Raw genomic sequence first — 16,101 nt, forward strand, 5'->3', positions numbered from 1 at the left:
CTTGGTCGAAGACCATGAGGAGACAAGCTATAGATGCTCAGTGAATCTTGAATTACACAAACATTCAGGATCAAAGACTGTGGAAAATTCCTAAAACACCAAACAGAACAGGCCAGGTTATTAGTCACTGGCAAAGGAAGATTGTCTTTAGCTATGTAGAAAGGAGCCTTGAGTTTAGCATCTGATACCTAAAGATCAAAAATCTATTTTAAATATAAATACTAGCAACTTCAAATGAGAAAGGGGGTTTATATAGTTTATATAGTACACTTTTTCCTTGTTTTCTAAAGCTTCATGCAGCTTGGCAGTTAGATACTAATATATGTGCTTTTCTTCAGCCACAGAAAATGACTCTGTTATGGCTTCCAACAGTGAACTTTTTGGGAAATGGTCTTTTATTTTTTCCCTGTATAGAAACTCTTGTAAACTGCTTAGATATGTTTCATATCAAAATAAATCCCATGGTTTCTAAAAGCTTTCTATAACAGAAGGAGAAGCAATTGCGTTATAATCAAGAGGTATAACCCAGTCAGTTTAATTTGCATTTTCTTTTTTTATTAGAAGGAAATAAGGAAATGCAGTGGATTTAATCAGATGATTCTGATGTATATCTTTTGAAAGGAGAAAATGTGGAAAACAGGAAAGAGTGAACATACAAAAATGATGATGATGCTATCATACTGTTACCTTAAAACTTGCAGCTCTTCTTCAGAGTTTTGCACCTCATCTCTAAGTCGGCGCCAGCGAAGTAAAGCTTTCAATTCCTGTTGCCCTTTTATTTCATCATGTGACAGCTGCTTAGTAAACAAAAAACACAGACCATTGATGGCTGTTTCCCAACACACGATAATAATTTGCATAACAAGAAACTGGGTTTGTTTCTCTTTAATGTGCAGAAGAGGCACAAAACAGTACCAATATCCACGATAAAAAAATAACAGTTGCTGCTATGAGAGATAACAGCAGCACCACGAAAAACAAAAGCCTCACTGTGCACATCAAATCAATAGTCAGTTAAATAGTTCTGACTGAGGAGAACAATGGGTATGTTGCTTTCCCTTTAGTGAATGGCAAGAAATGAACTGTACATACAGTACAAATATCCTGCATAGATGTTTTGGTTGCATCCTTCCTCTTCCCAAATTGAGAGCAAGAGCTACATTGTGTCCTGGCTTCATTCCTCTTCCTACTTCTTCTTTACTACTTCTGCCATACTCATGAAAGCTCCCTGTTGTATTTTCCCCCATTTATGTAATATTAACAGAGATTCCTACTCATGAAATAAATGCCAGGTTGCCAGCTAATAAATAATTATTTTGAACTGAATTATAATATATGTTTCTTGGTTATAAGAATAGATGGGAAACTGGGGAAAGCAAAACCAGCTAATATTAACCTGTGTTACATTTTAAATCGTCTTCCATTTTCCTTTGAGGTACACTTCTTGGTTCGTTCATTGGACAAAACCAATTAATTTTAATCATGCACCTGCAATATGCAGTAAGACTGTTGATTTTTTTTCAATTTCAGGTATGCAACAGAAATGGAAAGAATGCACAACAATTGTCCGACGACTGAATTTTAATAACTGAGTAGAAAATTTGTGGGAAGATAATCATTGACTAAAAGATGTTTCTATTCTAATTTGCACTGACCTCTACCTCTGTAAATATTTGTATTCATTGTGGATCACTTATTTTTTTTTTATTCCAATAAATTTGCAAATTCCAATACCATTTTTAAATATGTTACATCATAGCACAGGGGGTTTAATTTATCTGTAATTCATATACAATTTTGATTTCCACATTAATTTTGAAGCAACATGTCATCACCTTACCTGCTGTGCCCTAGCCCAAAATATATCTTCTAAAAAAGTGGCAAACCCTTCACTTATCCATTCTTCTGTCCAATCGCGAGCACCAATGGCGAGTCCAAACCAGGCATGAGCAATTTCGTGACACAGACGTGTTCCACAGAGATGGCTTCCTCCTGGCAGTACACTTTGTGACAGAAAGATGATGTGTGGGCTGCACAAGAGAAATGAGTGGCAGAATCTATTACTGACCCGATACAATGTGTACTGCATGGACATAGTAATAACAGAATGCCCTGGAGTGGATGGGGCCTTGAAGATCCCCAAGTTTCAACTCTCCTGCTGTGGACAGGGACACCTTTCAATAGTCCCACCTGCTCAGAGAGCCATCCAAACTGGCCTTGAACACTTCCAGGGATGAGGCATCCATAGCTTCTCTGGAAAACCTGTGACAGTGCCTTACCACCCTCATAGGGAAGAACTTCCTCCTAATATCCAATCTAAACCTACTGTCTTTCAGTTTGAAGCCATTCCCCCTTGCCCTGTCACTATATGTTCTGTAAAACAGTCTCTCCCCATCTTTCTTGTAGGCTTCCTTCAGGTAGGCTTTATTAGCTTCTCAATAGTGTATGTATGCTAGGTCATGACTAATAGTTTACGTCTCAGGAATTTGTAGGAATTAAGTTGTACTTTATTGTTCATTGGCAGAAAAATTAAGCTAAAATTCCACCATACAACCACCATGGTATTCAGCCATCAAACAGCTATTAATTGTAAGAACCAATTTAAACCAAAGTTTTGCATTTTTCATGTTACAAGACTGATTTATTTCAATAGAAACATTTATATACAAGCCAGGATAATAAAATATGAGCAGGGTTAATACTGGCAACAAGTATTTATCAGTTAAATGATCAAAGATGAAAATAAATAAAGGAGAAACATTTAATAAAGAAAACAGATCAGTATCCAAAAGTAAAAAGCGTCATACATAAAAGCACGTGTGTTTGTCAAAATTTCAAACAAGTTAAGAAGATATCATCTCATGATAAGAGTTGATAATTTCTGCAAATGCAGAGATAGGAGAACATATTTTATTACAACCAAAGAAGTGAGAAGCAGTAAATACCTGCTTTTCACAACAGCAGGGGAACAACCCAGTTTGTATCTACTCTGCTTTGTACTCAAGCACTGTAGAGAAATTGCAGGGGAAAATTGTTATGAATTGTCACTCTGCTATTGAAAATACCCTGAACTGCAAGTTACTGCAATTCCCAACTCACGTGCTACTGTAAGGCAATTTCTGCTATGCTTATGGACATTACAGACCTCAACATCAAAAAACTGATACAACTTTTGAAACTAAGTACATCTAAGAGATAGAAATAGCAGAATTAAGCTCAATTAAAAATTGAGTAATATGCAAGGGGTTATCAAAGCACCAACCAAGACCACCATCCACAGAGTGTTCCTGAATTAACCTACGGTATCCACAATCTGTATTTCAACTCTTTTCTCACTTTTCTCTCAAAGTTACAAAGGAAATAAAACACAAGCATACCTTCAAGACTAGAGATTTTTAAGTCTAGCCTTCCAAGCATGGGAAGGGAGTTCTATGGCCTTATGACATTTCCAAGAGTCAAATATTATTCATCAGCATTCCAAAGAGCTTCCCCACCCATCCTACCCTTCCGTTGGAAATGTTAAAAGACCCACAGTTTCCTTGCAACCAGTTGAATCTGAGGAGCTGGGACCATAAAACATGATACACACTTAGAGAGAAAAACATACTTAACAACTATCTCCTTATAAAAATAGAAGTAGCTACCCAAGACAAGAAAGTGAATACATTTCAATCAGACAGCATTGTAAGAAACAATGGAAGAAGTTAGAGTACTAAATTGAGGAATCAAGTAACACAAAAAAAGCAAATAAAAACAGCAGCTCTCCAAATCTTTGCCAAAAGAAATTCCAATTAAGAGTATGAAGGGAGAGAGAGATGGGGGGAAAGTGTGAATACAGAAGCTGCAGAACATGATATATCTTTTCTTATAAAACCCACAATAAGAATAATAACCACAGTTTTGAGGTTATTACTTTGGCCAGTTTTAAGTAAATAATCCCTAGCTGTGGCATGTGCGCAGTGCTACAAAGAAAACTGCAGAAATGACCAAGTAAATAACATTCCAGACATACTGGTGGCAACATTTCAGCCACTTGGTTAAGCAAACAAAAATAACTTCATGCCTCTTAAACAGCTCACAGAACGGTTTGCATTTGAAGTCTATTGTAGGTAAATACGTAACAAAGATTGTAGTTCCTGCTTTCTCCAATCACTTAAAAAACAGAAATTCCACATTTAGACAGTATTTTCTTTTACAGACTGATTACGAATCACTTCAGTAAGAAAAATGTATATGAGTTAAATTTTGGCTAAAGAATACAAATACAGTTTCCTACAAGGCTGAAATAAGATTATGTGCTGCAGAGCAGAATTTAATTTTAGAGTCTGAGTACAGCCAGCAACTTCCTTTCCTGAGAACACTTTAAATTATTTCTTTTATTTTGTTTGCCCTTAACAAATAGTACTATCTCCAATTCAAACCACTGAGAAGTTCCCATTTTTCTTAAGAGTAATTTTATCAGACCAAACACATCCCTGGAAGATGTCCAGCACCTATTAGTTTGGAAGAAATTTATGTCTACATATTTGTTTAAAACACTGATTGTCTATTTTCAATAAATATTTGAATTCCAGAAACTCTTCCCCACTTATACTAACCAAATCTACCTTTTTAATATCACCTAGGATGTGCAATGTTCACAGAGTTGTAGAATGGCTGGTGTCAGATAGGAGCTTAAAGATCGTGTAGTTCCAACCTTGCTGCTGTGGGCAGGAACACTTTCCACTAGACCAGGTTGCTCAGAACCCCATCCAGACTGGTCTTGAGCAGCTCCAGGGTTTGGAAAACCTGCTCCAGAGCCTCATCACCCTCATGGAATATATTTCTTCCTAACATCTAATCTAAACCTGTCTTTGAGCTTGTAGACGTTCCTCCTCATCCTGTCACTACCTGCTCTTGCAAAAAATCTTTCTCCATCCTTCTTATAGGTTTCCTTCAAGTACTGGAAGGCTGCAGTTAAGACACCCCAAAGCCTTCTCTTTATCAGATTATACAAACACAGGTCTCTCAGCCTTTCCTCACAGGAGAGCTGCTCCATCCCTCTAATCTCTAATCATCTTGGTGACCCTTGTCTGGACTCACTTAAACTGGTTGATGTCTTCTCTGTGTTGGGAAAATGTTATGAATGTTATTAATTGCACATCGTCATTTAGCAGTGCTGCTCCTAAAACACTCAATAAAACACTCAATAATTCAAAAAGTGTCTAAGTGAAAAATAAGATAATTTGACTGGTAATTAAATTGCAAGACCCAAAAGGTAGGGGGTTTTTAATTTTTTTTTTTTTTTTTTTTTTTTTTTTTTTAAGAAGAGAAATTGGGCCTTCCTACCATCAGTTTGATTTACCAGGAACAAATTATAAGGCTTGATATCCATTTCTTTGATTCTAATTGAAAAGGAAATAAATCCATTCATGCATTAGAAATACACAAAGATGATTCACCTCAGAAATCACATCAACAACTGACAAGCTTATAAATGCCTCTAGCAAGTAGAGGTCAAGTTTCTAAAGAAGGCCAGAACAGGCAAGCTGGATGTGGCACAAAAGGTGGGAAACCTCTCCCAGTTAACAAAAAAAACAACAGCCCTACCAGTCCTTCCCAGGAAGCTGGACAAGTTCCCAAGCTCCAAGAGAAAAAGAAGTTAATTACTTGTTTTCGACAAGTGTACACTTGGTTACCCTTCTAAAGCAAAAGAGCATTATTCTGACCAGAATCCCATGCTCATAACTTAGATATTCACATCACTTGACTGGAAGCAGGAACAAGCTCCCCTCCCAGTTAAACTGCAGTTAAGGGAAATCTCAACATTGCAACTCTGGCATGAACGCATATAAAGGAAAAAACTCAATCCCAAAGGGAAACAAATTATTTTTGTGAAAGGCCAAAGAGTCCTGATAGTCTAATCATTCAAATCCACCCATGCAGATGTCCTTAATAGATAGTCTCTTTAAATAAAAGGTTTACAATGAGTCTTAAAGCTCTGAACAGTAACCTGCCCATTTGAGAAGTCAAATCTCCACCAGCAATTTTTCAAAACCTTTTCTAGACTCATGACTTAGATGCAAGTGCTGCTTTGCACACAGTCTGCAAGTGTGGTATCTTTGGCTGCTCACATCACACATGATCAGATGACACATACAGCACAAACCCCAGCCAAATGTATGTCCAAGGACCTAAACACGCATTTACGATGGGAACATCAAGTTCACTTTTAACAAACTTGTTCCATTTATTTTGGAGTAGAAATCCTTCCCTCTTGACACACAGTTCTGCACATACATTTTCTTACACACTTGTGGAAATAACAGAGCCAACACTATTGTCACTTCAGAAATAATGCTTCTGAAGTCAAAAGCAGCACCTAAAATCACTATTATAGATACCACTTACATATATTTTTTTAAAATATTTTGAATTTTCTACTTAGAAAAAAATGTAATCAGATAATAAATGGGGGAGACAGTTATTGCAGTTCTAAAAAATCTCTTCTTAAATATGTAGAAGGGAACAGGAGAAGTCCCAAGTATTTTCACAGGAGCACATTAAAATTAAGGCATACATTTAAAGATTACTGGAATTTAGGAAAGTTACAACAGTTCTTCACAAATAGTTCATGCAAACTCTCATCAGTTGCCTTTAACCTTATGTTGGTTTTGCACAGCCTGGTTTTTGGTAGTGGGGGGCCACAGAGGTGGCTCTTGTGAGAAGCTGCTGGAAGCTTCCACTGTGTCCAGCAAAGTCAATCCCTGCTGGCTCTGAGGATGGACATGCTGCTGGTCACAGCTGGGCCAATGAGAGAGGCAGGCAATGCCTCTGTGACGACATAAAAGAAAGAAATAAAAACAAAGTAGGCATGCAGAGTTTTTTCTTCTACTCAGAGAAGAGTAGGTATGAGAGGGAAACAACATGGAGACATCAAGGTCAGTGGAGAAGGAGAGGCAGGAGCTGATCCAGGTGCTGGAGCTGAGATCCTCTGCAGGCTGTGGTGAGACCATGGTGAGGCAGCTGTGCCCTGCAGCCATGGGGATCCATGGGAATGAGAGATCCACCCACAGCCCATGGGGGTCCATGGGAATGAGAGATCCACCCACAGCCCATGGGGATCCATGGGAATGAGAGATCCACCCACAGCCCATGGGGGTCCATGGGGGATGAGAGATCCACCCACAGCCATGGGGATCCATGGGGGATGAGAGATCCACCCACAGCCCATGGGGATCCATGGGGATGAGAGATCCACCCACAGCCATGGGGATCCATGGGGGATGAGAGATCCACCCACAGCCCATGGGGGTCCATGGGGGATGCAGAGATACACCCACAGCCATGGGGATCCATGGGGGATGCAGAGATCCACCCACAGCCATGGGGATCCATGGGGGATGAGAGATCCACCCACAGCCCATGGGGATCCATGGGGGATGCAGAGATCCACCCACAGTCATGGAGATCCATGGGGATGAGAGATCCACCCACAGCCCATGGGGATCCATAGGAATGCAGAGATCCACCCACAGCCCATGGAGATCCATAGGAATGCAGAGATCCACCCATTGTCCAAGGAGGTGTCCATGCCAGAGCTGGTGATGCCTGGAGGAGGCTGTGATCCAGTGGGAGATCCAGAGGACAGAGAGATCCTTTTCTTCCAGGCTGGAGCAGCCTGTGCTTGCAGGACTGCACCCCATGGAACATGAGCCATGTCTCAGCAGTTTTGGGAGGACTGTGTGCCCGTGGGAGGGTCTCACGTTGCAGCAGCTTTGGCAGGGCTGCTGCTCCTGAGATTGGATCCACTCTGGAGAAGTTCATGGAGAACTGTGTCCCATGGGAGGGACCCCCCTGCTCACAGGGGAAGGACTCCTCTCCCAGAGCAGTGGAAGAGAATCTCAGTGATGAGCTGACCAAAACCCCCATGCTCTGTCCCCCTGCACTGTTGGTAGGAAGGAGGGAGAGGCTGAGGGGAAATGGTGTTCTAAGGGCTTATTTTACTACTTATTATCTTCCTCTGAATCTGTTAGCAATAAATTCACTTCATACCCTTAAGCTGAGCCTGTTTTGCCATTGAAATGATTTCTCCTGGTCCTTAACTCATGAACCTCTCATTAATTTCTCTCTTTCCTGTGCCCAGCTGTGGCAGGGGAGTGTGAGTGCCCGGTGTTTGGTCAGTGTCAGACCATGACAAAACTACATTCTTCCAATGATACAACATGATGACTGGAGTATCTACATCAGCCTCTGAATATTAGCTTAATTTATCTTTATGGGTAATTGTGCCATTGGAATACAGATACAGGAACACTCAACATCCATTTTCTTACCTTTATAATTTCCATTGGTCTAGTGTGTTACAGTGCAGTAGTGAGAACTACAATCTTTTTCACCGCCTAGGTTTACAGTAAACTCAAATATATATTCAGATGCAGTTGTAGGGACAAGGATCTGATAAAATACTCTACTAGAGTATATATATCTACCAGAACACTATTCCAGAAACAATGGAAGCTAATTTTCCAAGTTTTGCCTTCTTACATCATAGGGAGAAACCAAAAAGTGACAGAAGTTACAGCTGAAAGTCATTGCAGAGCAGATGACTAAATTCTTACCCTCTAAGTCATGCAGCAACACAGCAGGGCAGGCAACATGGAAAGAAAACTAACCCCTGTGTTTTGGAAGGTGGGTAGTCACAATCAACTCAGTACTGCAATTCAAGATCCAAATTGTAATTTCAATCAAGTGCCTATACAATGATCTGAACACCCAAGCAGCAGTTGCTCTGTGAGCTGGTAATCTCTTCTATCTATGTCTTCTGCATATATTGCAGCCCCAAACCAGACTAGTGGGGATATGTATAAACAAGGGTGAAACCCTCTGAGGAGAAACTCTACTGCTGTTCAACAGCAAAAACAGTACTTGCCATAAAACAGAAGAATTTTTAAAATGAAAGGAAAAAGCTAACATGAGCCTAAACTCAAACCCACCATGCAAACAGCAAGGTTTGCAACAATTCTTGATCCTTCTCAATTATCTTCAATCCCACATTAACACCAAATCAACAACCTTGAATAAAACATAAAAAGACAGTATGTATTTATAACATAGAACTGTGACATCTTTCCATGTCTTTGGACTTACAGGTCACAATTTATTTGATTTGTCTCCTCCTCCTTCTCTGCAGCTGTAGAGAACAAAAGGGTCTCCCCTGAGTCTCCTTTCCTCCAGGCTAAACAACCTCACAGGTTTAGCCAATCCTCACAGGACCTGTGCTAGAGTTCCTTCACCAGTCTTTCTGTTGTACTCTGGACATGCTCCACCACTTCCATCACTGTCTGGCCCAGAACTGGACACTCGAGGTGTGGCCTCACCAGTGCCCACAGGGGAACAATCACTGCCCTGCTCCTGATGGCCACACTATCCTGGTGCTGGCCAGGATGTCCTTGGCATTCTTGGCCATCTGGACACACCGTGGCTCACGTTCAGCCACTGTCACCCAGCACACCCATGTCCTTTTCCAGGGAGCGCTTCCCAGACACTCTGCCCCAAGGCCACAGCCAAAGATGGGGTTGTTGTGACCCAAGGGCAGGACCCAGCACTTGGCCTTGTTGAACCTCACACCACTGACCTCAGCCCATGATCCTGTCTGTCCAGATCCCTCTGCAGAGCCTTTCTGCCCTTCAGCAGATCAACTCACCCATCCAGCTTGGTGTTGTGTGCAAATTAACAATCTGGTAATAATACCACTAATTTATTCAAACAATTATGTCTCATCCTCTCTCTAATACACACAGAGCACACACTCTTTAATAGTGCTAAGACAAAAAACTTTAACTGTATTTTTACAAAAAGTCACAAAAACAACTTATCTGGTGCTGATACTCATATCCTGCTGCACTCACATCATGGTAATATATCCTATCTGCTTAAAATATCCTGACTTGGAAAGTAAAGCAAGAAGAAAACAAAAAATGGTATTATTTTACATACAAATTTCAATCTGATATCTGAGATTCAGTAACTTAACCCAGTTTTGTAATAACACCATCAGCAACTAGACGTGACAAGAACAACCAGGAGTCAAGGCACATAAGAACTGTAGAGCTGAAGAGTTGTTCAGCAGTTGACTTGGGATGCCCCAGGATGCCTAACACCATCTTTAGCTCACTTCTTTTCATCTTCCACATTCTGTATGACAATAGGGAAATCGCAGAGCATGAACATATTTTTGAACTCTACATACTTTGTTTACTAATGTCATGTCTAAGCCAATGTCCATTCATTTAGAAACTTCCATAATCCAAAGATTTGTGAAGCATCAAATAGCTGTTATTGCAAAGAGAAGCAAACATAGAAAATCATGAGGTGAGGGCGGAGAAAAAAATTACAATTTCAAAACCTAAAGTTCCTATGAAGATTTTTTTCCACATTTGTTTGAAACTCTTGTCCAAAAACCCCACGAAGCAACATACTCTTTTATAAAAATCAATTACAGGACACCTCCTAGTTACAAATTGCTGCAACACTGTCAAACATCTTACAGACAGCTTTCCATGAGAAACACCTTGAGGGACTACAGCTTTTCATATGGTATGTCAAACAATGACTTTTCCAAATTTAATTGATTTAGTTAACTGATTTATGGCTAAGTGCAAATAAAGTGATTCAATAAATATAAGCACCTGTTTCACTACTAAAAAAAAAGGGAACAAAGCCAACTCTATTTTATGCAGCTCAGTTTTCTAACCTTCACACCTCATTTCCAACTCATGCTCAAAAAATATTGACACTACTAACACTGAAAATAATCTGTGATACCATTTTCCAGATCCCTCACTAAATATTCATAGTGTACAACTGCACTGTATCATGGCAGACATTTCCAAACAAATCTAACGAGTGATACAATTGAATTAGGTTACTTTTGTTTTTCTTAAAAAACAGATAGAGGAAGTCCATCTACAGTCCTTCAATTACTGAGCAAGAAATAAAGATTAAGAAAACAAACTTATTTCTAATTTAGACTGCCCTGCAAAGTATCTTAGCATATGGATCTTTTTCATCTTTTATTTTTTGTTTGATGTAAGACTGCTGATAGATCACAATGATGATAAAACATGTTTACTCTTGCCAATATAGGTAGCTTCACAAAAGGTCAGAGGCTGAAGAACAAATTTTGTTCATGTCTAAGGAGACAGAGGAAATGCCATAGTTCCACTAATTTCAGCAAGAATTTTATATGCAGATATAAATGCAATATTTGGTTTACATTATGAATTTGTTATGTTATAGATTTTATATGAAACTTCTACCACGTTTCTGAGTCCTTCCAAGTATTAAAAATTGGTCAATTGAAAAAAATATTTTAAAAACCTAACAGTTATACTATTAACTATGTGAAAATACTTATTAACAAATAATAGTATGGAAAGTCTCAATTTGAACCATGCATTTGTATTATTAACTTTTTTTATTTAACACTGATGTATATTAGAACCAAAAAATTAATCTTATGTACTTGCTGAAATTAAAAAAAGTCAACAGAAAATAGCAATGGGCAGACATTGATCATTCTGATGAAATATTTTACTTGATTCTATTATTTCTGCAAAAAGTAAGCAATGGAAAGAGATAGAAATAAAGACACTCACATCTCTCATTTTATAAATATAAAATAGTTCAGTTTTTTTTTTTCTCATATGCCAAAGGGAAGCTTTAAAAAAGAAGATTATCTTGTTTTATATTAGAAATGAATATAGCATTTGTTTCATTGACTTTTCAAACTACTCCTTGTATTCTTGATAAAAATTATTAATATGATGAACAGTCACTAACAACATTCCTCAACTCCAGTGTAAGTGATGACGTTTGTCAGTGATAGATGATATTACTTGATCATGGATGGATTTCATTATTTCTAGCTTTCCATCATTGTTATTACTGGAAGATCTGGACTTCCTTTTACTATATCATGAGGTTTCTGACAGATATTAACACAGCAGAAAAAAAGTGCAAATAACCAGCTATAATAAACAATTAGACAGAAAGCAATATATATATGCTTCACCATATTCAGTGAAAATCACTCCAGTTAAGGGCCTATATATTAATGCTCTCAAAAGGTGACATGGACAAAATAAAGAATGAGTAATTTTTTCTTTACTTAATTTATACAAGTAAGATTTTATCCACCACAAAAAACCCAAATCAATGAAAAAAACAGATTGCTCATTCTTTGAGTTTCTCTGGGTTCTTTTCTCAGTTCAAGGCCTTGTAGTATCAGTTTTAAAGGAAATTAAATCTGCTGGAATGCAGAAGCAGTTCTTATTAAATCTCTGTAAGCTACAGTAAAAGTATCATCAGAAACAAAACCAAACCTAAGAAACACTTTTTTTTTTAATGATTCCTGTGACAAATACTTCATCTGCAGAATGAGAAAACTCCAGATATGTGCCTGAATCAGTCAGGAAACCCCAAAGAGAAAAATGAATCAAATCCTTGATGTTTCTCAGAAAAAATAAATAAAGAGGCAATGCTCAAATTTAAAAAAAAAATAAATCGAACTTCTCAGATCATACAAGAGGTACAGATACAATTCTTTCAAATTTTCAGTTGGTATCTATTACACTCTTGAAGCTTGTACCAATTATAAATGTGGACATAAACAAAAAGACTAAGAAAGTTAACCAAATCACATGTAATCTAATTTTTGCCCATATGCAGTATCACCCACAATTCTTGCTTTTAAGAAATGGTAATCATTAATCCATTTGCTGAAGTCCTACATTTTTGTCTTCTATAAACAGCATATAAACTGATAAAAATTACATGTCTTCATTTTACTTCATTTTTACTGAAGCGGCTTCTGGTCACTTTAACTAAGGAGATACATGCTGCTAGCAAAAAAAAAAAAAAAAAAAAAAAAGAAAAAAAAAGAAAAAAAAAGAGAGAGAGAGAGAAATAGAAGAATATGTAATGGCTTCATTTTCTTAGTTTATTCTGCACAGCAGCTATACAAGCCTTCTTTTTTGTATGCGTTGGTCAATAAGATATCTGTTGTGCTTTTGCACAAAGAACAAAGATCTCTTTATCAGTTCTCGAAAGTCTGCAGGACAAACCATTCATCCTGTCAAACCCCCTAAAACCCTTTCACCAAATAATGAAATCCATCAATGACAAATGTCAACATACTAATTTGTTAAATACTGAACAAAAGGAACATTCAGAAGAGGTGCTTCACTTCATGTTATATCAGCCCTTCAATTTGTAACAACTTCATGGCAGCCCACAGTTCATGCAATATTAAAACAGAACAGCATTATGATTATTAAACTAGAACAATCTGCCATACTTACAATAAATGCTAAGTTCAACAAAACTATAAACAGAGTCTTTTGGGAATTTGGGACTCTTTGCCATGCATTCATTTTCCTCCTTTTTGGAAGATTATTTCCAAGTAAAATCTTACAAACAAACACAGATTCTCTTTCACACACAGTCCCATTTATTGTGCTGATGGAGATATAAGATTAAATTACATCATATCCAGTGATAGAAGAGCTTCAGTGTGCCTAAGAATTACTTTATCCATTATACAGGACATCCAGCTATTAATGTAGAATCATATAGCAAAGGAATAGTTTAGCTTGAAGTAGCTAGTGTGCATGTGAATTACTTCATTCATCATACAAAAACATCCAGCTATTATTATTGAAGCACACAGCAATCTAATTGGAAAGGGACATCTAATTGGAAATAACTATCATAATTAAAAACTGCATTAATTATAATACTAAGTATCAGATATTAATTAACTTCTGTTGCATCTTCTATCAATTTAACTGTCTTTACATCTCCAAATTTGTTTAAGGACTAAACAAATACTTTTCCTGTTGTCCAGGACACTGCAATATACTGTATTTACAAACTTTTTTCAAAGATGCCAAAAAAAGGGAAACACCTTTATATTCTAGAAACATCTGTTGCATCCAACATTTCTTCTGTGGCCTGATAACTTCTGGTTTGTGAATTTACCCAGTCAACTTTGATGACAGAATTTCAGTTTTGAAGTTGTTAAACTGATAATGCCAAATTATTTGGCAAAATACTAGCAAGACAGAAAATATTAATAAGTTTTTTCCAAATCCAAAATAATACAATGTGATGGTTTCCTGCCTTGCAAAATCACAGCCACTACATAACCAAGTGTCAAAAGATACTAATTTTGAGGTGGTTTTGTTCAGTTGTTTTGGATTCTTTTTTTTTAAATCACCATGGATTTTAAATTTTAAAATAAGCTGAAAAATTTTGATTGCTTCCCATGTATTCTCCTCACAGAAGTTCTCCTAGTACACTGAAACCTCTCTCTTTTTGTGGGACCATGCATTCATATTTGCATGTGAATATTGACCTCTCACAGGATATGAAGATATTCCAAAATTTCTACTGAGACAAAAGATAATTATGCTTACGGCTAAATTCAATTAATACCAGTTGCATATCCAGGATATGCATATCCTGGATACTTCCCTGAAGACCTACTTAAGCCTACATCTTGCCAAATGGTTAAAATTGATTTCTACTTACTCTGCCTTGTCAGCATTGATTAATTTTTTTAAACCTCAAATAGTATTTGGCAATCACATCAATTTAAACTTATGAACCTGATAACCAAGAAGTTGTGTAAACTGTGTAATTTTTCAGGGAGTACCAATGGGAGATTCCAAATTGCTAGCAGTCATACAGCCAAATCCAGTCACTCTGCTGTAAATCTAGTCATCTACACGGATAGTGTAATTGCTTTAAATTTCTGGTTTTAAAGTCGGACAACGCTCCTTGAGACTGGCTTCAAATGTGAGTGTGTGTCTATGGCAAACTGTACACACTTGCTTGACTACAACTTAAACTGTAATAGAGCTTGCTGGTTTTAGATTTAGCAAACACCTAAAAATATGAATTCTGTACCGACATTATATCCTGGATTCAAACCTCTAAGTCTACTATGCTCTCCTCACCACCTGTTAGCCACAGGTAGAAACAAGAACCTGCTACTCTCTCCATGGCCCGACTCGCCAAGGGACAATACCTCTGCATTTCTCAGGGCTCAGTTCCAAGTTCTGGAGATAAAAGCTCTTCACAGACCTTGCTCCTGCCGACAGCCATCACTCTATAGCTGTAACTCCAGCCGGCTTAAACTTAATTAACCAAGAATCCACCACAAATATTAGTTATATAGACATATACAAACAGGACGTAGCTGTTTTTTCTCACAAAGAGAAGAAATACCTCTGTGACGGCAGTATATTTTGTTTTCTGGAAACTTAAAAGAGCTTGCATGTATACGTGTGCACTGCTGTATTAGCTCAGAACTGGCCATGGAAAAAATTAAGCTTTAAGAGAAAAATAACCTATCTAATCCAGCACTACCAGACAAAAGAGTAACACCAGGAACTGGCGAAAATCAGAGGCCTGTATCTCAGACATTTTAAGAAAATGTAAGCAGCTGTTAAGCAGAGACTGTTGGTATATACACCAGCTGTACAAGGATGTATCCACTGTGGCTTTTAAGAAAAAAACAAGTTTAGTGCATAAATACAATTTGCTGAATTCTATTTTTCCTGCCAATAGATCTTTTTTCAGAAAATTATGTGAAACTAAGACTTCACAGAGAACTTAGACCAACAGAACAACTTCATTTTATCCTCAACTCTTCCCTTGCAATAAAGGCAAATATTTTTTTTTTAATTCAGGCATCTTTGGGCCGCTGAATCATTATAGTATTCCAATTGTGCTAGAGTAGTGAGTGAACAAAATCAGTTTTCTTTGAACTGTTTTGACATATATTTAGTATATCAAATTGGTGCAAAGAAAAGATGAAAACTCAAACTCAATAATGGGATTGAGAAAGCGGAATTTACCTCTAATCTGTTTGTTCCAGGACATAACTTGCACATACTGCCTTTACATATTATGTACTAGCAATATGCAATGTTTAGTATGAGAAACACATCACAAAAAATCAGAAAAACAGCATCAGCCCTGAAGATTTTACTTTTATGCTGCTGAAGCCAGAGAAGAAAAATTTTCCCCAAACAGTTCAAAGTCATGTTCTAC

At 37.6% G+C, this 16,101-nt stretch overlaps 1 protein-coding gene across 8 annotated transcripts in view; it reads right to left on the minus strand.

Annotated features, from left to right (window-relative positions):
• The window catches only part of AOPEP (aminopeptidase O (putative)), a 186,108-nt gene that overhangs the window by 114,897 nt on the left and 55,110 nt on the right, over positions 1 to 16,101 (minus strand). For all 8 annotated transcript variants that reach the window (XM_079330950.1, XM_079330949.1, XM_079330944.1 and 5 more), the window contains 2 exons: positions 1,841 to 2,030; positions 688 to 794 (listed from right to left, as the gene is read on the minus strand). In XM_079330950.1, coding sequence (XP_079187076.1) covers positions 688 to 794; positions 1,841 to 2,030 — 297 coding nt within the window. The remainder of the gene's footprint in view (positions 1 to 687; positions 795 to 1,840; positions 2,031 to 16,101) is intronic.

The sequence above is a fragment of the Erithacus rubecula genome (genome assembly GCF_903797595.1).
Source record: "Erithacus rubecula genome assembly, contig: SUPER_Z_unloc_2, whole genome shotgun sequence".
NCBI classification, from domain to species: domain Eukaryota; kingdom Metazoa; phylum Chordata; class Aves; order Passeriformes; family Muscicapidae; genus Erithacus; species Erithacus rubecula.